This window comes from Apodemus sylvaticus, chromosome 6, assembly GCF_947179515.1.
Source record: "Apodemus sylvaticus chromosome 6, mApoSyl1.1, whole genome shotgun sequence".
In the NCBI taxonomy this organism is placed as follows: Eukaryota; Metazoa; Chordata; class Mammalia; order Rodentia; family Muridae; genus Apodemus; species Apodemus sylvaticus.
The window spans coordinates 99,092,158-99,117,919 of NC_067477.1; the positions used below are offsets into that span (position 1 = coordinate 99,092,158).

Below are 25,762 nucleotides of genomic sequence, written 5' to 3' on the forward strand. Positions count from 1 at the left end.
CTCATTTGGGTTTTTTTTTTTTCAAGGAAAAAAATTTTAATAAATCACACAAACTAAAAAAGTGTCAGCACAGGCTTTAAAGGCTATTTTCTATTGTAAAAGTAATATATGCTTATTATATAATAGATATGATAAAACACAGAAGGTAGCCTGGAAAGGGTAAGATTTAGTCAATCAAATATAGTAATATATCTGTATTCCTGTTTATTGTTTGAACTCATACAATAACAATAAACAATTGTTCAAACAATAAACAATTTGAATCAATTCAAATGTAAAAATTCTCAAATGTAAAAATAAATGTTTTAATGTTTTAGTCATTAAAAACACTTAGTAGGCACTGTTACAATGATCAATATGAAACTGTCTTGAAAGGAGACAAATGGCCAAAATGTTCAAATTCTTCCGGGTTCTCCCTACTAAACACTGTATAGTAAGTAAGTTGATCTGAGATGCATGACAGAATGTTCCAGAGATAAAGCAATGAAAACTACAATGGAGACAGGAAAACTGGGAGAAGCCCCAAGAGTCCTCTGAGTGACGGGTACAGAGTGGAGGGAGGCTGATATCACAGAATACAACTTAACAGAAAAAGGGAGTGAACTGTGTTGAACTTGACAGGGGCAAGTCTCATAATAAATTATGTTAAGTAAAGAATCTGGCCAATGTGCAGGAAGTGGATCACAGTGCCCAGGAAATGAGGGCAGGTGGGGAGGAGGGTGACAGAGGCTTGTGAAGAACCTGCAAGAAACCTGCCTAGGTGGTGGCCACAGCCACCTTTCTGACTGTGAGGGCAGCTCTGTGGACCTAGGCAAACGCCAACCATGAGGCAGCACAGCCTCGGCACTGTGCAGTTACTGCACCTCTAGAAGCTTCTGAGGTCCTGGTGCTTGCTTGCCTCACAGCACTCGCCGATTACTTAAGAGCACGTGCTCTTGGGGTGCTCTGGGGCTCCATTTTAGGGGAAAGAACATTTTCCTGCTCTTCCCAAGTGAGATGGAACCCTAAGATTAGCAACAGCTGCATCTTTTCTTTGGGATCAGCACTTTATTGCTGAGATCCAGTACTTGGCTGGTAGCCAGATATTAAAAGTCATCCGAGGGAAAATCCAGAGAACAAAATTAGCAAACAAGGAAAGAATGGGGTGCTCGTGAGAAAACAGGCGAGCGATTCTGTCTGTAGGTTTCACAAAGTCCTGCTATAGAGTCAAACATGCACACGGCAGAAAGTTCTTTAAGATACGATTGCTTTCAATAAAGTAAAACAGCACTCACACTGATTATTAAATACATTTATAGAGTTAATGAAAACCTGGGAAACAAATCACATGGTATCATTTGCAAACATAGAAAAAATACTAGAAAGGAAACAGTTAAAAAGGCAGTTCAGTTTTCAGGAGTGAAACACAAAAAAAGAAGAGGCTAGGAAGATTTAGATAAAAACACACAGCTGACAAGTCACATGAAACAAATTAACTGAATCCTAATGCCAGCAGTTGCTTTCAGCCTGAATGCGAACAGTGTTCTCGTTGTGGCGAACAATGCGGCTCTTCACAAGCCAAACGTCTACTGCTGCTTTCCAGATTGAAGTCTCTACTCTAACCTTTTGAGCTCAATGCATTAAGCCCTTCTGTTAAAAGAGACGTTTATGTAAATGATAATCTTTTGGCAGTGGGCCATCAAAATCATATGGGCTTTTATTTTTCAGATATTTTTTTCCAAAGGTTAGCATTTAAAGAATTTAAATAGCTTCACTTTTCAATTAAGAGCGAATTTACATTTTCAGCACTAGGAAGCATGTGAACTAAAGTTGCCAGCAGTTAAATGGCCCACAGAGAGCAGTTTTACAGTATCTATCTATCGGGCAGCACTGATCTCCCAGGAAGTTTAAGTGTGATTTCTTTTGATGCCACTAATCGAACAGCACTTGTTAATGCCAACATCCAGTTAAAGCATTTTGATTATAAATGACAGTGCTTCACTATAGAAGACACAAATGAACTACTTGGCAGAATTTACATAAGCCATTCATGTCAGCTCCATTCAAAGAAAGGCTCAAAATGAAATGGAAAACTTTCTGTCTTAAAGGATAAGCAGATCCACAATGTGTAACTTAGGAAAAGGACATTATATTTTTTCTGAAGCTGGTCATCTAATAACGTGATTATCCAATAAAGAATTAAAATTAAGATTTACCACTCCCCAGCCTTCCCCCCCCCCCCCCAATTTTCACTCACTGATGATCAAGCCCAGGGCTTCATGACTGCTAGGAATCCAAACATCTTTATACAGTCTCATCTGCCTTGGAACTGTATTACACCTGAGACAAACTGAACTTCCAGAAGACCCTCACATCAATACAGACAAAAGGGCCCATTCAGTGCTGGGGATGTACTTTAATGAAAGGGCCCTTGCTTAGCACCCACACAGCCCCAAGTTCATTCACTAGCAAAGAAGGAAAAAAACAACAACAAAAGCCACCCACTGTATTGCCAGAGTCAGAAACAAAAGATACCATGCAACTCAATTTTAAAATTATTTTAAATTATATAATAGGTGTGCATGCCTATGTGGATATATGTGCAGGAGTGCAGAAAATCATGGAGGCCAGAAGCGCTGGCTTCCTGGGAAGGAGAGGTAGGAAGTGTGTCTGTCAGCTGCCATCTGTGGACTGGGAACTATACTGAGTCCTCTGGCATTCAGCAAGTGCTCCTAACCGCTGAGCCATCTCTCCAGCCCCATAAAACTCATTTTTATGACCACTACTATCTGTGGAAAGACAAACAAAACCCCAGACACGCTCCCCTCCTGTCTTCACCCACTAAATTCTCAGTCCTCCTTTGTATTCCACACAATTCTCTGGCTTAGGGAGGCAGGCCTACCTGAAGGACAGCTCACAGTCCTCTGACAGACCTAAAGTCCTTACACTCTCCTGCATGCCATACGCACACCTACTAGTGCAAGCCTCTTCTTACACATCTTCCTCTCCACGCTGTCACATCCATCAAAGTTGAGAGCAAGTTTGGTTTTGACCCCTAGTACATCTCCAGTGCCTGGAATACTGTCATAGCACACACAGTTGCTTAATAAATATCTGCCAAATGAAGAAACATACACAGATACACACACACACACACACACACACACACGTTCTTCCTAAAATTTTTACCCTTTCTGATACTGACAAAATTTTGTGCTTGAAAAAGAATAGGTGGGGGGCTGGAGAGATGGCTCAGTGGTTAAGAGCACTGGCTGCTTTTCCAGAGATCCTGAGTTCAATTCCCAGCAACCACATGGTGGCTCACAACCATCTGTAATGAGATCCAATGTCCTCTTCTGGTGTGTCTGAAGACAGACACAGTGTAATCAATACACAAATAAATAAATCTTTTAAAAAAATAGGTGGAGCATGTTGAATTATTTCTGTCTGTGCTGTGAGGTAAGGATAAATATGGGAATCTATTGTCCAAGAACTGTGTGCTGAACAGTCACACTTTCTCTACTGCACAGGCTTGGCACCCTTGCCCCGAGTGACATGTAGTGACATGTGACAAGTAGCCACAGTTGTCTGGGTTTATTCTGTTTAGTTGCCTTGTGTGTGTTCTTGGTATCTCTGCCACACTGTAGCTTGTGTGAGCTTTGATGTGTGAGCCTTAGGATTCTGTTTTTCTTCAAAAACATTGCCCTTTCTTCACATGAAGGTTATTGGGTTTTTTCAGATTTTTCCACTGGCTCCGAGGGTCAGAGGGAAACTTGAGGTAGCCCTGCTGTCCGTCCTAGTTATTTCATTCCCTCATTCATGAACAGAGTCCTCCCACTTATTTCATCGTCTCTTAGCAATGGTGTGGCTTTTAGTGGGCACTGCTTAACGGCCTTGGTTAAATAAAATATCCTTTCAGAAGCTCTACACAATGAGAACAGACACACAGACGATCTTTGTGATGATGCGTATCCTGAACATTGTTGGGTTTATTGTTAGAAGCTCTCCTGTAGACTTTTTGGGATGCTCTCTATACAGTATCTTAGTATCTGTAATTGAGATAGTTTTACAACTACTATGTAATATGGGTCCTTCTATTTTTCTTCTCTTGTCACTCTGGCTGGAACACCAGTTGGTGCAATAGAGATGATGTACTGTTCCAAACAAATATTATGTTTTTAAATCAATTTCTATATTTACTATTTGCACGTATGAATGTTTTGTAGGCGTGTATATATGTGCATTACATGCATACTTGGTGTATAGTGTTAGAAGAGGAATCAGATCTCCTGGATTGGAATTCTGGATGTTTGTGAACCACCATGCTGGGAACTGAACCAGGGTCCTCTGCACAAGCAGCATGTGCTCTTAACCACTGAGCCACTTCTCCAGCTACTCAGACACTGTCCCTTACTGTAAACACTGAGGTCAGTATAAGCCAGCAAGCATGGACTCTAATGTTCACTAATGTGGGGCACACCTGACTGTTCTCCAAGTGACATACGAGTGCCTAGTTATCTTGTCACCTGGCAAAGGCCACTGCTACTTCTTTAGTCTTTTGAGTGTGTGATCCAGGTGAAGGTCCACCTCTAAGAGAAGCCTGGCTCTTCTAGACCCCTGCCCCTGCTCCTGGCCCTGCCCCTGCCCCTGGCCCTGCCTCTGGTTCTGGGATGGAAGGCTGGCTTCAGCCAGTGCTCTGCGTCAGCTTCTGGGTGGATTTGGAGAGGAAGCATTGCCAGCACAGCCTGTCCCCACAAATCCCGGCTACGGAGCTTGAGTTTGGGGTTTGTTGTTGCTTGGATTTTTTTGAGACCAGGTTTCTCTGTGTAGCCCTGACTGTCCTGGAACTCACTCTGTAGACCGGGCTGGTCTTGAACTCAGAGATCCACCTGCGTCTGCCTTCTGAGTGCTTGGATTATGGGTATGTACTTTTGACTTACGTGTTTTGAAATGGAAGAAACGATGTAATAGAATGCTGTTGTATGTTAGATTTTGGCACAGTAAGCATCACCAACAGAGAGTTCTTCTAACAAGTCCTCCTGACTTTGTACTTGTGTTTTGTCAGAACATGGTCTAACAATATCGTCCTGTGAGGAGAATCTGAGTGCTTGTGAGAAAACTCCAAGAAGCCAATACAAGAATCTTATGACCTAAGTTTCTTCAAAAACACAGACCTGTTTAGGATTATGCTTTCAAGTTCCTCCCAAGTGTAGCAGAAAAGAGTAAGTTTACTTCAGATAATTCATTACAACTAGCTATTGTTCTTTGTTGATATAGCTCTATGGAAAAAGATTTTTTTTTTTTTTGGCCACATGCAGCTTGCTCTTGTGATTGGACGAGTATAAATCATCTGATGCTCTGAATAAAGCTGACTAGTGCATGAGACTGTAGACTGCCTCACTTATCAGCTCCGTCTTTAGAGCAGTAAACAGTTTCAGACCCTGGGACAAAATATCTCCTCTTCCTCATGCACACAAGTATCTTCTTTCACTGTTTCTTAAAATATAAGCTATTTCTTGTTCATAAGGTTATATAACAAAGCACACTCCTCCCACAGCCTGTGTGTCCAAGTGTGAGTGTAACAGTCCGAGTAAGAGCTGTTTTGTGGCTCGAGGGACAGGATCATGTTAGAGCAGGACTGAGCTTCAGTAATTATACACTACACTGTTGGTGACTCCCTAAGAAAAAAGATTCCCAATCAATCCTGTAAGTTTCTAGATAAGATTAATTAAACACCATATAGTCATCAAAAAGGAAATTTAAAAGTTTGTGACATTAGCATCTATTTATAATGACAAGTTTTCTTGGTATAAAACTAACTAGAGATGCTTAAATGAACTTGAGACACCAATCTTAATACATAACTATAGTAAAAAAATATTAAAAATTATGTTCCTGGATGAAAGACACACGCAGCCTTTATACTTTTAGATATGCCTCAGGCAACACAGTAGCTGGGCCCTATCAATAACTCCAAGTCATCACTTAGTATTTTCTATGTCCCATCGTGGCTGCTTTAACCCTCTGGGCAGCCCTCTGAGCCACCTTCCCTGGGCTCTTCGCCTTCCTCCTCATCCTCTCCACCCAAGTCGGCAACCTCCACCTCAGCTGTCTCTTCTGCCCATCTACTGGCGGTCGGCATCTTTAGTCATCAGTCAGAATTAACCTGGGAGCAGGGTCCCAGAGGCTAAGTGCAGACTCCAGGTCGTGGGGCCACACTTAGCATTACAATAGACAATGAAGGATAAAACCTCAACACGTAACTTTCGCTTTCATAAATTCTTCAAAATAGCTCAGTTTTCTAGTTAACTTCTTTTAAATATTTAATGTGAATAAATTAGTTTTATGAGCTATTTTATTTAGGAATTCTGCATAGATTCATTTGGTAAATGTTTCACAGTTCGGATGTCGGTGCATTATAGCACAGGCCTGCATGGGAGTCAACAGAGGATGGCAACAGAGATGACCAAACATAATTTTAATCGAGGATAATACAATGCTTTCAGTGAAGAGACAAAAAGCAAAATAGTTCACATGAGACTCAAGTTGAGGGCTGGAGAGATGGCTCAGCGGTTAAGAGTTCCCAGCAACCACAAGGTGGCTCACAACCATCTGTAATGGGATCTGATGCCCTCTTCTGGTGTGTCTGAAAAGAGCAATAGTGTAGTCACATATATAAAATGAATAAATAAATCTTTAAAAAAGAGAGAGAGAGAGAGACTAAAGTTGAGCACAGTGTGGACCACTGAGGATATCAGCCTGATTTCTGGCATCAGGAATCTCTATTGTAAAATGCTCAGATGAAAGTAAATGAGAGAAAAGTTCTAGGCTTTTGAGGCAGCACTGACTGACAATATCATAGGTTCCTGCCAACGGATAAAAAGCGATGCCAGGCACAGCAAATGGGAACTCGGAATGCAAAGCTAGTCTACACAGCTTAAAGCAACCTTTGCATGTTATCTTAAAGACTTAATCTTTAATAAGACCAGCAATGTTGTGATGGTTTGTATATATTTCGCCCAGTAAGTGGCACTATTAGAAGGTATGGCCCCACTGGAGTAGGTGTGTCACTGTGGGCTTGGGTTTACTATTCCAGCTCTAGCTGCCGAGAAGTGAGTATTCTCCTCATCTTCACATCTTCAGATGAAGATGTAGAACTCTCAGCTCCTCCTGCACCATGCCTGCCTGGATGCTGCCATGTTCCCACCTTGATGATAATGGACTAAACCTCTGCACCTGTGAGCCATCCCTAATTAAACGTTGTCCTTGTACTAATTGCCTCAGTCGTCGTGTCTGTTCACAGCAGTAAAACCCTAACTAAGACAAATGTTCACCATTTTTTTACTTGCGTACTTACTTATTGGGTTTTGCAGTGGGGGAGGAGGTGTTGTTCTCTCTGTGTAGCCCTGGTTGCCTTAGGACTCAGTAGACTAGGCTATCCTCTATCTCAGAGATCTATCTGCCGCTGCCTCCCCAGTGCAGGGATTAAAAGTCTGGTACATTTAATATTTTTAAAGTCAAAATATGTAAGCAGACAAAAATTCGTTCTTATTGATATCTATGGAGATTTTAAAAAAATGAATTTAATCAAATTATAAGAGAGAGTTGGCAGATCAGTAGTAGATCACTTACTTAGCATATACAACACCTCTCTACCCATATACAATATGTATGGATGTACACACACATACATGCAAAAATTCTACAAGAAAAAGGAACTACAAAACTGAAAATACTATGTCATACAATTATATGCATTTATATGTCTATGGTTGCAATTCTCAAAGATGATACATGTCTCTACCATGGGAAGATAGCTTACCCATGAAGTACTTGTCCATGAAGTGCAGGCATCCTGGCACACACCTGTAATCTCAGCACTGGGAAGGCAAACACATGCTCACTGGCCAGCCAGCCTAGCCTTCTTGGTGAGCTGCATGCTACTGCAAAACTTTATCTTTCAGTAAACTAAAAAAGGATTATCTCTCAAAAACACCAAGGTAGACAATCTGAGGAATGACACCCAAGGTTAATTCCTAGTCTCCACAAGGCACTCCCACACACAAATGAATGAGTGAATGAGTGAATAAATGAAATGAATGGAAATTCAACCTTCCATTACACTGTCACTCGCCCAGACCCTATTTTCCTGCTATAGAAATGGGAAAGTAAAATGTACTTCACTTGGCTCATGGCCAGGCATGCTAATAAAATCTCCAGTGAGACGGCGCCATCTTGTGGAGTTTCTGAGTACTGCAGCATGCTTCCCATTAACCCCTGAGCTCTGCTCACACTGTTACAGTACACTGGTTCTGTGTTTTCTTGTACAAAAGCATTAACAGTTTATTTGATCTGTAAAGGGATATCTTACTACCTCTAGGAAATAGTTCAATAATTGAAATTGTTTAAAAATACATGGCACAATTTTTCCATGTTGTAAAATAATCACCCTGATATAAATCATTTTTTGCGTATTAAATGTATGTCTACTCATTAAAGCATACTTCAGAGAAACGGACTTTCCTGTTTGTATCCAATAGTCTTGATAAATATATTTTAGTTTCATGTTGATGGTATTTACACAAAATTTGAGTATTTATAATTATTTCTTAGTTTTCTATCAGCATAAAATGTTGACAATGATGCCATGAATTTAAATGCTGAGAAAATACTTTTAAAATCAGTTTTATCCTATTAGAAGCAAAATGAGATCTGGAGGAACACTCAGCAGTACAGTGCACATGATGAGCCCTAGAAGTCTGATCCTCGGTCAGTCCTGCCTGCCTGCCTGCCTGTCTGTCTGTCTGTCTCTAGATCAGCAAAAGAAAAGCTAGGGAAAAACCTATTTAGGAAAAAAAAAAAAAGATATTCAATGAACATAAAGGTGTAACACCTTATGCAAAGTGCCAAAGAATGCTAACAACCTTCTGATGCTCTCCACCTCTGACACAATCAGAATTGAATATGTATGTAGAGTTTTCTGTAGTTTGCAAAAGCATGCATTTTTAATAGATATAATAAATTTAATGTTTTAGAAAATGTATACCTGGGTAACATTCCTACTGATATATATTCTAAATATTCCTATGGATATCACTGAAAACTGTTTTTCTATCACAGACCCACAGCTATCCTACAGATGACTGTATCCACCAACTGCAGACTAGCTCCGAGATTGTATCTCCTGCTCTCTCTTCCCTTGGTCATGCAGAGGGATGCTCTGCAGGGGATGCTCAGTGCAATGCCGAGTCTACTGGCTGCTACCTTCCAGGGCAGCTCAGGTACCGCAGTAGGGAGTGCTGTCCTTAGTGCACACCTAGCACAGGTCTAACTATAACAACTGTTAATACCTAACACAATCAACATGATTAGCACGACAAAATGGAGTCATCTAAGTACACGTGCCCTTCATTTACTTTGATTATTTATTAACTTTTGGTGTTTTGCCACATGGTTTTGATATGTAATCCAGGATGGCCTTAAACTCAGAGCAATCCTCCTGCCCCCACCTCCTAAGTGCTAGGATTACAAACACGGTCCATCATACCTCAATACATTGACTCTAATGGGACACAGATGATCATCTGTAAGAAGAGATTGTATTGGAAAAGACCTGAAAAACAGACTACAACCCACTGCCTTACCAAAGGTTTATAAACATAAAATCCTACAAACATAAACTTGGCTACAGGCTAAAGAAATGCTGCTGTGATTTTAGTGTCAGCTGTCAAAAGGAAGGAGCCACTAAACTTTAGTGAAGTATGCAGTCACCAGTCATGTGGTTTCGGCCTTACCATAAGCCCTACTACAGTAAGATACAGGGACTCACCATTAGAACAGTGAAAGAGACATTTTCCCTGCATTCAGGGAATGTATAATGAAGAGTCTGGAGGACCCCACTCTTAAGATAAAGCAAGGCTTCACATCTGCAACCTTGAGGAAGGCACGCCTTTCTCAATGCAAATGCACCATCACACTTCCTTACTCATTCAAAAACACTCTGCCCCTTGCATGTGTGTGAAAACAGAAGGAAGTTATACTCTGGAGTTTACCATCTTAGGAGGAAACAAAACCTAAAGAGCGAGCGAAGCAGCCCTTGGCGAGCAAATCCCATGGGGCAGCCTGTGGAGGCGCACACCAGCGATGGAGTAAAGTACCTGAAGTGGGGAGCCTGCTGTATAACAGGCTCCCGCTAGGCACGCTTAAGAGACCAGAGAATGGGGTAGGAGACAGGAGGACGGGGAAGTGTAAGGTCAAGGTGAGAAAGCAGACCATGCTGGTGACACCTGGGCTCCCGTACAAACCCAATTCCCACAGATAGTCTGGATCAATCATTTTCCCTTTCCTTAGTGCCCACTGTGTTACTCAAAGTCTATGGCTTCTTAAAATTTTATTTATTTACTTATTTGGTTGTTTTTCTGTGGACGGGTGTTTTGCTCACATGTATGTCTGTATACTGTGTATGCCTGGTATCTGGAAAGGCCAGAAGGGGCCACTGGATCTCCTGGGCCTGGAGCTACTGATGGTTGTGAGCCTCCAAAGGGAAGTGAATCGAGGTCCTCTGGGAGGGCAGCAGGTGCTCCTGCCTCCCTCTCTCTCCAGCACCCAAAGTCCATGTTTTGATTATCCATAATTCAATATTACTCTAAAAGCAACACATTTATGTTCTCCCACCTACATGAGTGCTAGCAGTCTTCAGCCATACAGAGATCCTCTCACCTACTAGGATCATACTGGGCTTTCTGTCACCACTGTCGCGCCTTCTCCGTGAGGACTGTCCTGCACAGCCGGCACCACTCCTTACCTCCCCAATGTTTCTCTCCGCGTCCTTTCCACAGGGCTTATTGCTAATCACACAGTTTATATGTGGCTTGTGTGCAGATGTCCCTGGGATGGGGGTCTCTACCCGCCTTGCACATGTGTGTCCTACAGTACATATTACTATTTAAATAGTGTCTGTCCATAACAGGCTCTCATGAACTATTTTCCAGCAGTCAGTTCTCTGTGAGTTCCAGGCCAGCCTGGTCTACACAGAGAAGCCCTGTCTTGAAAAACCTACATAAATAAATCTGGATTTGCCAAATTATATCAAGAACATAAATGAACAATGTAAAAAATCAAAAATCTGCAGGCTGGAGAGATGGCTCAGTGGTTAAGAGCACTGACTACTCTTCCAAAGGTCCTGAGTTCAAATCCCAGAAACCACACTGTGGCTCACAACCATCCAATATGAAATCTGATGCCCTCTTGTGGGGTGTCTGAAGACAACTAAAGTGTACTTACATATAATAAATAAATCATTTTAAAAATCAAAAATTTGCATATAACTGTCAATAGTCTACTTTACTCTATAGTTTGCAGACTTACATTTCATATTTTCATAGTAACACCCTGCTAGTGTTACTTATTGTATCTAAAGTAAGTCTTCTGTTGTAGTCATGAAATCTTTATTCCAGTGAAAACATACTTAGTTTTCTTTCTTATATGAAAAAATTATCAGGTGATTTTTGAAAAGAACTAAATAAATCTCTTTCACAAAGATATTAATAAACATTTAACCTCTACATTCTAAGCAAATGTGTGTTAGGAGTATCCATAGCTATGCTTACAAAAATAATTATACACAAGATACTAATTTAATAAATTATGAATGATGGCAACATCAAAATCTCTAAGAAGTCCTATCATATTAAGAATATAGAATCTTAGTAAAATTCAAAACTATACATATAAAACACCTTAATAGCATTAGCATGCATGCAATAATGTTTTAAATAGATATTCCAAGGATCTTTAAGAAAATAACTATCAGTACAAAAGACATATTCTGTACAACAAGGAGTAGCATCAACTTAAAGGCATGATTTAAGGATAACCACAAATGAAGGATTTCAAAAGGCTGGTGTAATTCATCCAAGTGGTGACAGGTGGAGCTGGGAGGAGGGAGACATGAAGGAGACTGGGAGGAGGGAGACATGAAGGAGACTGGGAAGCTGGGAGGAGGGAGACATGAAGGAGACAAGGAAAACTGGGGAGGTTAGATGTGATCAGTAAGCCTTTGAAAGCTTTCTTAGAGGTGGAGAAATGAATATATGATATATTTGCTAAAATATGACTTGATAGATCTATAAATATCATATAATAATGTCCAAGTAAACAGTAAACAGCTGTTTCTGTGAGATGGAAAGTGGCCATCATTCTTAACCTCTATTAAAACTGATTCAATTCACTTTAAGAATCCAAGACTATCAAAAGGATGCTTCTCACACAAAGTTCTGCTGACCATCTCTTCTCCAGAAAATCATTGTTTGAGCAATGTCAAAACAGAAATTTAAAGTATTATCATCATGAAAACTATTTAAATTGATCTTTTAAAAGCCTCTATCATTGCTTTAAGTGTCTAAAATACCAGAAATAAACTTTTATACTAAAATATTTCAATGACTGTCTAAAATGCTGCACTAAAAGGTAGACAGAAAATCTTTATCTACAGTTTTTATTTAACTTTCTTTCTTCTTACTAAATGTATGTTAACAAAAAAAAAACCCTCAAATGATCTAGACAAAAGCTTTTAGCTCAACACATAATTGCAAGAAAATTACAATAATTGTACCAATTAAAATAATCTTGAATGAACAGTATGTCATCTTAATGTTCCAATGGTTTATAGAGGGATCTACTTAATTAGCTGAAATTGCTTTCCAGTGTTAGTATCAAATGTCATTTGTTAAAAGTTGAACAATTTAGAAAATAATTTAACAAAGCAATTTTACCAAACACCAAGAACCAACATTTTCTTTTTCAGCTGAATAAAGCAAGCAGATGTATCATCAAATTGCTATAAAAATAAATGAGGCTTTTTATGGATTAAAAAAATAAATTTTACTACTAGCGTTAAAAATACTATTTTCCGATTGTTTTTACCAAATCAGATTTCTTTAATAAAACAAATGAATATCAATTATATACTGCTGCTTTTTGTCAGCTGTAAATAAAACTTTTTATTATTCAAATGACAAGCACCAAAGAACCCAGCTATGGGTAAGTACAAACAGACATCTAAATTGCTAAAGTAAAAGATGGGTTCTCAATAAGCTGAGCAAACTGTCTTCCTACAGTTGTTCACTATAAATTATTTTATTTAATTATTTTGAGTAAAACCCCTTATGAATTTTCAGATTGCTTTCTACACTATCTTTTTCTCTTTGTTGGATAACTACAAACATTCTCTGTAAGTAGTTATAGGCACATAAGGCATATTTAAAAAGAAAAGCATCTCAGAGTCATGCTAAATCAGTCTGCTCTCAGACAGCTAGACCATCAGGACTGAGGTCTAAAGAAAGAAGTTGGATAAATCACAAAAGAAAGTTGCCATGGTCTCATTTTGCCTCTAATATATATTATTCTTTATTGATGTGATCAAAATAAAATATTTCCTTATAAAAATCCACCATAATTTATATTATGATTAAAAAACTATTTTTCCACTTCCCAAATAATTCTTTCACAATATTCTATTTTTTTCATAAAAGGGTACAATAATTACTATTATCTTTAAACAACATGCAGTGTTCCTCCCCCCCCAATCCCCACCTAGAGACAAGGTTTTTCTGTAGATCATGCCAGCCTCAAACTCACAGATTTCCATCTGCCTCTACCTCCCAAGCACTGGGATTAAAGATGTCACCACATCTCAATTTAAGAATTCTTTCTTGACTGTTTATAGGATGAATCCCCAGATAGGGCAGTCTCTGGGAGGCCTTTACTTCAGTTTCTGCTCCACACATTGTCTCCCTTATTGCTCCTGTGGTTATTACCATGGACGACAAGAAGCGTATACCAAAAGGAACATACCATGGTTGTCTCTAGAGGGGCCCTACCAGAGCCTTACAAATACAGAACCTAACAACCAACTATTGGACTAGGCATGGAGTCCCCAATGGTGGAGCTGGAGGATGGTCCAGAGGAGCTGAAGGGGTTTACAGCCCCATGGGAAGAACAATGATTTCGGCCACCCAGATGCCCCAAGACTCCCAGGGACTGAACCATCAACCAAGGGGTACACATGGTTCTAGCCAAAAATGTGGCAGAGGAAGGCCTTGTTGGGCATCAGTGGGAGGAATGGTCCTTGGTCAGGTAAAGGCTCAACAGAGGCCCCAACAAAGGGAAACTGAGTGGGGGTGGGAGTGTGTTGGGTGGAGAGTCATATATGTGGGGGGGGGGGAGGAAGGTGAGGGGTTGAGGGTCTTAGGGGAGGGGGGATATCGGGAAAGGTTTTACCATTGACAATGTAAGACAATATTCAATAAAAAAATAAATAAATTTTTAAAAAAAGAATTCTTTCTTGCCTACAAGTCATATTTCAATTTAAAAATGAAAAGAATGTCAGAACTACCTATGAGGTTCAGATGGTGCGATCTACATATAATGCAAACTTGAAATCTCAAGCAAAGCACGAGCAGTTCTTTCTCAATTCTTTCTCTGCTTCTTGTCTGCCACAATGAAAGCAGCTCTGGTCACCCAGGCTCTCCTCACAGAGAGAGGTGGGGGGGGAATGGAGGGAGGGAAGGAGGGAGGGAAGGAGGGAGGGAAGGAGGGAGGGAGAGGGAGAGGCCTTTGAAAGCATGAGCTAAATCCAGCCATTCTCTCCTCAGCTGCAGTGGCAGCACTGACTGTCTAACTAAGACAGAAAGTGAGTTTGAAAGGAGGAGTGACTGAGTGACTGCCCAGCCAGCCCTGAGAGGCCTGAGACCCGGTTTGCAGGAAGAACGTGGAGAAGCTGGGGCTGCACATGGAGAAGCTCCAGGCGCCCTAAGCTGGTGGGCTGTGACAGGAGGAGCTGAGGCACTGGAACGCAGCGGGAAAGAGGGTAAGCGCGGAGCACCAGGCTGTGGGCACCACACAGCACCGCCAGGCCACGCACCTATACTCCATTCTGGCAAAGATCCTGTCTACATTAAAAATACTTTATAGACTTATTTTATGTTATGACTGTTTTACCTGCATGTATGTATATGTAGCACATGTGTGCCCAGTACCTGCAGAGGTTGGAAGAGGGTGTTGGGAACCGAACCCAGCTCCTCTGCAAGAGCCATCTCTCTAGCTCAAGTTCCCGTCTGTTTTGTCCATGCTATAAGACTTTAGAAAAGGCTGAGTTTTAAAATGATGGACTAAGAAATCTGGCAGAGGAAATGACACTAGCTAATTTTAGTCCTATTTACAGGGAGAATTAAGAGCAAAACTGGACCAGATGGATTTGAAAACCTTAGTTTTAAACAAGTAGCATGTAAGGTTCTGAAGAAAAGGGAATGAGTGCTGAAGGGACAGGGTCACGCCAAAGCAGCTGAGTGCTCTGCACACTTCTGGTCACCTATCTGACTCTGGTTTTGCAGACTTATGGAAAATAAGTGTTACAGGATCAGGGACACTAAGCACGAGGTTTTCAGAAAAGCCTAGGAAGACAGGCAAAGTATCTGACAGGGTTGGTGTGAGTGCAGGTGGCCCTGGAGGAAACAATGTCTAAATCGTGAAGGCAGAGCTAAAGTCACAGGGCAACTAAGGAAGTCCGAGAGCCCAGGTGCCCAGCATAGCTTGAGAGAAGCTGCAGGTAATAAACAGAGCAATCCCAGGAAAGGCCGTGGGGGCGGTGACGGCAGAGCTACAGAGGCAAGGACCCTGCACCTGTTGGCTCTCACAACACAACCGTAGATGCTCGATGCTGACCCAGATGTCTGCCCTTCTGGGTTTTGGGTCTGTCCTATGTCTGTGTTCTAAGCCCTTCCCTTGTTTTGAGAAGGGAAATCTTTACTCTGTGCCACAGTAATCTGGAAATAGGTCATTTTCTTTTTGATATTGCAAGGGTTCACAGCTAAGAGTTTGTCTTGTGTCCGGGGGAGATGCTGAATTTCAGCTACTGAACAATACTGGAACTGTTAAGGTTGAGGGCAGATGGACTGAATGCATTTTGCATGCTGAGCCAGGCCTCTGAGGGGTGGCAACTTGCTGAATATCAAGCTGACAGGGCTGGACACACAGGCAGCAGCACCCCTACAGCCGCAGGTGCAGGCACAGTGAAGTGGGAGAGAAGCAGGCCTGCAAACGCAGACATTCTCTGCCTTCTGGCTGCCATCCTGTGAGCTTTCTAGTCCTTTATGCTTTTACAACACAACAGACTACAACCACAAGCCAAAATAAAACTTTCCTCCCTAAAAAAGCATAAGAAATAAAACACCAAGCAATTGTCTCTCACCAAAGGGCAGTATACTAAAAAGTTTCTTACCACCCAGAAAATGACTTAGCTGGCTAATTGTTTAAGCCATCTTCCCTCCCCCATCTCTACTTGCTTCAAATATGCATGTTTTACAAAGCTCAAGCATTTAGGGGCAAATGATATGACATGTGTAATTTCTCACACTAGTTTGGAAAACTCTGTTTGTGTTGGTATAGATCTATAAACATATAGAGAAACAAAACTTGGAGACCACGTGGTTGGAACTGAGAAGCAGTGATGTCAACAGTAACAGACAAGTCTGAGGGAAGATGGGGATGTGGTGGTGTTTGTACTGTTCTTATTCCTGTAAAATCGCTTAAGTTTATCAAATAGAAAAGACAATTAGCTCTCTCATCGCTCTCTCTCATCGCTCTCTCTCATCGCTCTCGCCTCTTGGCACTCTTCACCTCTCTGCCCCTCTTGGGCTCTCCTCCCCTCCCCCCCTCTCCAGGTGGTCATGGCCAGCTTCCTCTTCTCCTCTCCTCTCCTCTCCTCTCCTCTCCTCTCCTCTTTTCTTCTCTTCTCTCTCTCTCTCTCTCTCTCTCTCTCTCTCTCTCTCTCTCTCTCTCTCTCTCTCTCTCTGCCTCTCTAACTCCCATCCTCTGCCCTGAATAAACTCTATTCTATACCCCCCCAAAAGACAATTAAACATGTACTTCCTTCACGAACATGAATGCTTTTGTGTCTCTCCCTCTGTCCACCCAACCAGCCCCTATGACATATAAGAGCATAAAGACAATGGCACAAGCTCTGGCCCTCAGTAAAAAAAAAAATTACACTAATGAAGAAATCAACCAGGGCAAACAAAAGAAAAAGAAAGAAAGCATCTAAGCACCAAAATACCTAGTAATCTTGGCTTCTTAAGGAAAACAAGTTGGGCTGGTGTGGATTAGCAGTAGAATGTGCTACCACCATGTATGTATAAGGCTCTGGGTTCTACACCTAGGACCACAAAAATAAGAAAAGCAACAAGAACGGGTCTCAGGGAGACAGCTACTCAAACAACAACAGTACAGCAGCCAGCAGAGCTCTAGGGCCCTGACCGCTGCCGTCAGACAGGCCCGAGTCAGAGACTGAACCGTCCTTCAATCTGCTTCACTGTATACTTCTCCTATTTCCACCGCCTCAGGACTTTTACCATTCTTGTCAACCTTGTCATAGAATGTGCAGAAGACCAATTACACACTCTACATACATTCTACATACACTTCTTGAATTGCTGGCCATAGTGTTTCTGATCCATGAACTCTCCGTTACAGCAGGTAAGGGATTAATGTGAAGCCCATTCCATGCCAAACTGCGGACTAGCATGGCTACTCTGTCTAAAAATGAAGAGACAGAGAGATAGAAACAGAGACAGACAGACAAAGAGAGACAGAGACAGACAGACAGATAGACTGGAGAGGCAGTAACTAACAGTTTATTTAATAGAATGCTCATGTTTTTATCATGGTAAAGACAACTTATAAAAAATAGCAGTTATCTGTTTTGTAAATTTTTACTATTAATAAAAAAAAAACCCGTAGGAAACCTCATACAAAACTAACTACAGCAGTTTGCAATGTTCCTAAAGAAATAGAAAAACACAAAAGGTCAACACTGCAGCCCTTGTTTCCATTAGAAACTCTAGCCTTTGACTCCATGACAAACCTCAGTGTGTTTCTGGCAGAACCCCAGCCTAGAAAGTGTCTGGACAATGGAAGGAGTCCTTCCCACACACACTTGAGTGAGGTTGTGGGGCCTCACTCTAAATCCCAGCTCTATCGTACACTGGCCTTTTAGCAAGTGACTTATCTCCACTGGTGTCTGTTTCCTAATAGTGAAAAATTAGGATAGCAGTACCTGACTCGGACTTGTGAGTGAAGTTAGTGGTGCAGGGTTTATATGTAGACTGGAGCGACCCAGATGAAAATACCAGCTTTGCCATTGAGACTGCATGACTTGGGGAGTTATTAACATTCAGAACCTTGATCTTCCTGTTAGTAACTATTCTAAAACTATTCTAAACTATAATAATCGCTCATCTAGTGATTAAACACAATTACCCAACTCCTTAGGACAGACACATTTGCTCAGGAAATAAAGTTTTGTATTTTACAACCAAGGATAAGTCCACTCATGATCTCAAGACACAATGACTTCTAATAAATCCAAGCCAAGTTTCCACAGCACATGGTCATCCGTGTCCCTGCCTCACTGGAGCCACACCAGGGTTAAGCCACTGACACACTTATACAGAAGCCTAGAAGGGCTCAGAACTGTGATTCTTTCTAACAGTCCTCTACAATTCTAAAACCAGCTAGGAAAAATCAAAAGCTAGGAACATTACAAGGGAATAAAAATGATCTGAACTCTTAAGAGACTATAAAATATAAACTATATTATTACTTTATATTTTAAAACAGTATAAAATTATACTCCAAATTTTAAAAGTTTACATAGTTTCTACAAGTTATCTTTTTCTAAGAAACAGTTTATTTATTTCTCATTTTTTGAGAAAGGCTTTCTTTGTGTAGCCCTGGCCATTCTGGAATTTGCTCTATAGACCAGGCTAGCCCAGAAGGCAGAGCTTCACCTGCTGAATTAAAGGCATGCAGCACACCCCATCCAGCTTTAAGGAACAGTTTATTAGACTCACGGCTGGACCTTAAAGCTATTGTAAGAGCTCTGGCACACACAATCCTTTTGGCTGTGTGACATTACAAAAGCCATAGTAACGCTTACAACTGTACACGGCTGTAAAAGAGGCAGTACAAAGGAGCCGTAAGCTCGCAGGATGTGATGACATCCAGAGCCCACCCAGGGATCCAGGAAGACTAACTGAATTCAGAAGCACAGACTTTGAGCGCACTATTTGTGGTTTAATACTCAAAGCAAAGTTAAGTGCAAAGCAGTCAAGTAAAATACCTCTCATAGATGGTCTTTAACGTCATCTGATCAGGAATACCTTCAGTCTCTTCCAGATACAGTATGAGCCAGGATGTCCGGTACGGCCACTGCTCGGTAAGGTTGATCCAGCTGGCTAGCCTGTCCCAGTTGAAAGTAATCTGATTGGCTCTTAGTAGCCGCCCTTTAACGAATACATAAACATTTAAAAATTAATAGACGTACTAAGCAAAATGCTTAGCATAGTCACAAATAATTGATATTTAAGATTTGAAAACTTTGCCATTTGGTTATACTAAAGATTTAAATCAAGTATTTATATGGCTTGTAAAATCCAGGTTCTAAAAATTTAGAGGGCATAGTGACAGACATCAGTGAGCCTGGCACACGGGAGGCTGAAGGAGAATAGGACAAGTCTTGAGGCCAACCTGAGCTACAGAGTAAGACTGTCTCAAAAAATAAACCATCAAACAAAATAAAACACCGTGGTAGTCCTTAATGCTGGCTGCTAAGGACTTCTCCGGACCTTAGTGGACACCAAACATGCTGGTCAGTCTTTGTTTTATGGCTTAATTCACTTCCCTTCTTACTAAGACAGGCCAAGGTACAATGTAAGCAGACTTGTTGTCTACACACTGGAATAAACGAGCCTGTTGGGAGGGTGTTCAGAGGGCAAGCTCAGCAGTCCTCAGGGCAGCTCACTGGAGGACAGCTGCACTGGGAAGCTTTCAGAGTCAAGGCTCCCCTCCAGTGTCTCATTGCCTTCACCCTGACAGGACTACAATGACACTTGGTTCTTAAGTGAAAACACAGCAGTTCTTTACTACTGTTACCAGGTCAGTCCACACGTGGACCCACATCTACTTGTCTGGCAGGCTCTCATGGGGACCCTGCTGTCCCACTCTTCACTGTGCAGGTGATGACCCTGGCCTCATCCCTCACTCTACATCCCACCTTCTGGGAAGGTGGTATGCTCTGCAGAATGGATAGCAGGATGACTCTTCATCCCAGGAGCCATGGTACAAGTGCTTGCCAGCTATGGGCTTACCGTGAATACTAACTCTGCAGTCAAACCCAGAACACAACACATGATACAGTCACAGCCTTCCTGAAAAGAAGACACTCTGCAAAGCAGATGATAAATCCAACAAAAAAACAACAACCTATGAAATAACTAGGTGAATATTTAACTAAATGTGTCTTTTGGGGGAGCAACAAAAATGAAAGGCTGAGCATTAAAATAAGTTTGACAATATACTTCTTGTAGAAGACTGAGCTTTTGGTTTTTAAAACACAGGTTCTCATGTACCTGAGCTGGTCCTGACTTCCTGACTCTCCTGCCTCCACTTCCAGACTGCCAGGATTACAGCTGTAAACCTCCACAGCCAACTCAATTAGTTGGCCAAGTTTGCCATGAACTTGAGATCCTCCTGCCTCAGCCCTGTGAGTAGCTAACATTTAAAGGTATCAACTCAGGCCCCTTTGGAGCACCGGAAGATGTCTCAACAATCTAAATTCCTGGCTGTGGGTTTGGAGCCATAAGGCCTCGATGAGCCACAGCTCTGACACCACTTCAACCCCACCCAGGCTGGCATTCCAGCTGTTCTTGGAACCCAGCTCCCAGCCTCTGCCGGTGCTGCTCCTTTTCCTCAGGATGCTTCTCTCAAGAACCATGTGAAGTGTGGTTCTAATTTCATTCAGGCCTCTTACTCCTTCACAGTCAATCCCAGATGCTGAAGTGGGCACTGCAGTTAAGCAGATCACACAAAGACCCTTTTGCATGAGGGTCTCCCCTCCAGAGAGCACACAGATAGGACAGTGTGTGTCAGAAGACAGATGGTCTGTGGAGTAGGAGGAAACATGGAAGGAGGCAGCAGAGTCATTTCATTTGAGATGCAGGAAGGTCTCATGGAAAAGCTCACATGTAAGCTAACACATAAGGAACTGAGAAAATCCACTGCTCAGAATTATGACAAGCCATGTTAATGAAAACTGGTCAAGACACAAAGCTGATCTCTAAGAACCGTAGTCAAGAGCAGCCCAGTGCTAATGAGTAAGAGGACACAATGTTTTAACTGGCTCCAGCTGCTCGTGGTGTCCAGATAAGGATGGGGCCTGGCCCTGCATGTTCCATGTACAACCACTGGGGGACCTCATCTCTAAGACAGATGTTCAGTGCAGTCCCGCTGAAGCCCTGAGAAGGGTCTTGGGAAGTCTGGCGGACTTGTGGGAGAACAGTATGAGAGATGGTGGTGTACCCTACCAAGGGACTTTGCTGAGAGCAGAAGCAGGGCCACAGCAGGGGCAGAGCCAAAAGTTCCAGGGAAAAGAAGAGAACCTGAGTGGGAGGGGGCTGTCTTACTTCCTGTTTTCCAGACAACTCTGGGCAAAAGGAGGATGATAAGACATAACATGTCAGTGTTAGCAGTAATATCAGGGAAATAGTTCCTCTGTCAAACCAGTATGGGAAGGTTGAAGTCTCACTTATAGAGATTTAACTATAAAAATGTTATCTTAGATATGACCGACCCCACCTATAATATAGTTATGTCAGGAGCCCTAAACTTAGTATAAAATGCAATTCCAGTTGACAGAGTCAACATTGGGAAATGCCAGAAGGTACCAAGCAATGCCATACAAGGAAAGAAACGCATTCTATAAGCTATTCAGTGCAAGTGTGTCTATGACTGCTCTAATGCTAATTAGTCTTAACATACAGAAGAGCAGCATCCAAACAAAGAATTTAGTCATAGCAATAAGCTCCTTTATTGGGGCGGTGGGCAGGCTTCAGAGGTTCAAGACAGGGTTTCTCTGTGTAGCTCTGGTTGTCTTAGAATTCACTCTGTAGACCAGGGTTGCCTTGAACCTGATCAGAGATACGCCTGCCTCTGCTCCAGGGTGTTGAGATTAAGGATGTAGGCCACTACTGCCTGGCTAACAGTCTCTATGGTATTACAAACATTTTAATTCAAATATCATATAAAAACTGAAATAACATAGCATATATAAAGATCTGAATTTCACCACAAATATTAATTGTGCTCAGTTATATAAATTATATACTATTATATAATTACATATATTTAGCCAAAATATAAAGCAAAAGAACTTTAAAATCATGAAATTTTAAAATAAATTTCCAAGTGATATCAGATTGTCAACTACTATTACAACTGCTACTGTCAACTCCTACTACCAACAAAGCTTATACTCAAAGTGCTCTGTTAACTTTAAAGCCTATAGCAGAGGCTGGGGGTGCAACTTCATAGCAGAACATTCACAGAGCTTGCCCAAGCCCTGAGCTCAATGCCTATTATCTCAAAAAATATAAGCAAAATAAAACTTATTATGTATCACAGAACATGAAAAACGAAGGTCACCTGTCACAGAAACAATATTGAGTAGCCGTCTCATGGTCTGAGGACTGATGTCACTGAACCAATCCTCAGTAACCAGCAACTTTGTGAGATCGAAGGACATCTGCCTGGTGATGGTTCTCTGCATCTGTCTTCTGCGATAAGTATCCTGAAACAACAGCAGCGGTGAGAAACAGCCGCCCTTGAGAGTTAGCATGCACACTTATGGTAAGAACAACAGTACAGTTACTTCTGAGGCAGACCCATTCCAGAGCAGTTACACAGCACTGTTGGCAGGCAGACATCCCATGTATGCTGACAGCTGTACAGTTTGGGAAAATGTAATGTCTCAGATAAGAAGTGCACAGAACTCCATAAAGAGAACCTCGGCCAAGCTCCATGAAGCTCCCTCTGTCCCAGGGAACCATGAAAAGATAAAGCGGGTAAGTTCGCAGTTCCAGGGATCCAGCATCTCTATTTTTAGGTTGTTTTAAAGTGTTACATGATTTCATTCCAGACACAGCCACTCTTAACTTTCCTGGCATTTCCTCAAAGAGCAGAAGGCACTCTGTAGAGTAGGCTGGAGTGGATAAGGATTCCATTCCTAAGAGAAGAACAAACGCAACAGAGGCACACTCTCCCGAGTCCTGAAACATGGGAAAGGTAGATGAAACCATAGGTCCCCAAGAACCTGGACTGCCAAGAGAGAAATTAGAATTACAGAATCTCACACTCCCCTGACTTTGGCTAAATCATCTGCCATTCATACTAAGTCTGAATTCATAACTATAAAGCAGGTGGGCACAAAGCCAAAGACACAGGTTTACAAAACAATGTCCAAATGGGAGCAAACAAGAAAGCAGGCAGTGCCAGCCTACGCCCATGTCAGCCATCGTCAGCCATCCGTAAGTGCCACTGTCAACCAAGGCCCCCTGCCAGTGGGCATCTTCCCACTTTACAGACCCAGGCAAATACACCTGGCTCTGCTCCACAAATAATATGGGTGGACACAGAGACTGAAGCACTGAACCAGAAACCCGAAAAGATTGAGAAGGGCCCAGAATCCCATGTGGGTCTGGAGACTATAATCCAGACCTCGTAAATGTTGGGCAAAGAGATAAACGTAGGGACGGCACCTGCTTGGGAACGCATGCGATGCCACAATCATTTGCTGGCTATGACATCTTACTACTCGAGGAGCGAGTCAGCACCTCATCTGGGAAGCGGCTGCAGAGGAGGGGACGCCTCCCAGATCAAGGTCCTTACCCCCAAACAGCTCTGAGGCAGCTGGCACTGACGCTGATCTCCAGAGCTTAACATCATGTTTACAGGAGGACAAAAGGTGTCACTAACTTAATCTTATTTGAATGACTGCTAAAAAAAAAAAATAAAAACCAGATTCAGGTACAGCTAAGTGACAGAATACTTGCCTAGCATGTGCAAGGCTTTGGGCTCAACCCCACCACTCGAAGGAAAAATCAATCACACCATTAAGTGGCACAAATGGCACTTACCCTTCTGTTGAGAGCCGTTTTGCTACCCAGCTTTGTCATCTCCCCAAGGCTGTTCTGTGAAACTCTTCTGTCAGCATCCTCCTGTACTCCTAGAAGACAGCATTGAGACAGCACTGTGATAGTTAAAATGAGTTTCTCCCAGAGCCTCGGGTGTCTGACCCTTGTCCCCACTGGACGCTGTTCTTTGGGAGGTGTAGGGGTGAGGCTTGCTGGAGGAAGGTAGGGAGGTGTAGGGGTGAGGCTTGCTGGAGGAAGTGTGTCCCTGCAGCCGGGTCTTGAGACTTTGAAGATGAATGCCATTTTGTTTTTGCTCTCTGTTTCCTGCATGCAGGGTAAGTTGTGACCTCTCAGCTTGCTACTCCAGCTGCCATGCCTGCCGCCATGCCTGCCACTGTCACACTTCCCCACCATGGTGGTGATGGACTCCTATCCCTTTGGGACCACAGCTAAATCAACCCTTCCTTCTACAAGTCACCTTCAAGATTGAGTACGCTAGGGCTTGACACTTACCTGTGGTATCTGAGCACGAAATGTCCCCATTTGTTGCTGAAGTTACAAGAAATTTTCTTGCATTGCTAAGCCCACGACTATTAAGGAAAACCGGTAAATGAACTATATTGCGCATATAGTCATGCCCATTTATATTTGAATCACGGAGCACACTATTCAGGTTCTGGTTGATGGCCTTTATAATAATATGTGGATCACTGGCAAAAATGGCAATAAAAGGGCCCTTTGAAAACAGAACTCGGACCTGTGGTAGAAGAAAGGTGTGAATGTGACACAAATTTGTAAAAATTAACTTTTAAAATCTTTTTAAAATCTGTACTATCTTTGATGCTATATTTTTTAATATCGTTCATTTTTTATCAAAATTTATTCTCTATGAAAACAACTTTTATAGAGGGCTCAATCTTAGGTTGCTGTCATCTACCAATGACAAAACCAACACAGAGAACAGTTAATGTGGTTTCCTCCTCAGACACCTGCAGCTACACAAAAGTAAGATCAACACACAGGCAATTTTCTGTGTGCACGTGTGAGTTGTGTGCACTCAGGTAACCACTGTTGTTTATAACAAACCTCAGATTACCAGGATTGTGCTTTAACACACACTACGAATTCTATGGGCCCCCTCTGTCATCTCATAGTGCAAGCAGGACTGTCACACACTGAGCTCTGCCTGGCACTGAGAGGCTCCAGGTGAGTGGCTTCTGGTTTCCTAAGGTGCCCTCAGGCAAGAGATTTAAACAGTTTCCATCAAACATCAGCTTTTGCTATGATTCTGAATTTTAAAATAGAATTCTTCTCATGAAAGAGAGATTCACTAGAGAAAGCAGTGTTTCTTAAAGAAGCACAGTTTCTGTCCCAATTGAGATATTTTGTGAAGTCATGCATCCTACACGGCACAGTGACAAGTCTGGAGACAGCTGAAACGTACAGTGTCCAGCATCTGCAGGACTTTGTCTTGCTCACAGGCATCCAGGCCATCAATGATAACCACCAGCCTTGTCTGGTTTTGAGTGAAGCTATCAATGGTTTTTGCCATCCTGGCCATCAGTTCCACCTCACACTTTAGGACCTGCACAAAGCACAGAAGACACAAGAAAGTAAGGCACATTCCTTTAGAAGCACAAAAGAAACCCATCCAACAGGAGGAAAAGAAATCCAAAGTTCTTGCAGCTGGCAGTGGTTCCATTTAAACCCTGTTGCAAAGGTTTCAGTTATGGACTGACAATACTTGACTCTCAGATGTC

General features: G+C 42.0%; 1 protein-coding gene across 8 annotated transcripts in view; it reads right to left on the bottom strand.

The window, feature by feature from the left end:
* The window catches only part of Kidins220 (kinase D interacting substrate 220), an 83,696-nt gene that overhangs the window by 24,065 nt on the left and 33,869 nt on the right, over positions 1–25,762 (bottom strand). For all 8 annotated transcript variants that reach the window (XM_052186029.1, XM_052186028.1, XM_052186035.1 and 5 more), the window contains exons 18-22: positions 25,447–25,587; positions 24,516–24,759; positions 24,006–24,094; positions 22,516–22,660; positions 19,157–19,319 (exon numbers count right to left, since the gene is read on the bottom strand). In XM_052186029.1, the coding sequence (XP_052041989.1) occupies positions 19,157–19,319; positions 22,516–22,660; positions 24,006–24,094; positions 24,516–24,759; positions 25,447–25,587 (782 nt within the window). The remainder of the gene's footprint in view (positions 1–19,156; positions 19,320–22,515; positions 22,661–24,005; positions 24,095–24,515; positions 24,760–25,446; positions 25,588–25,762) is intronic.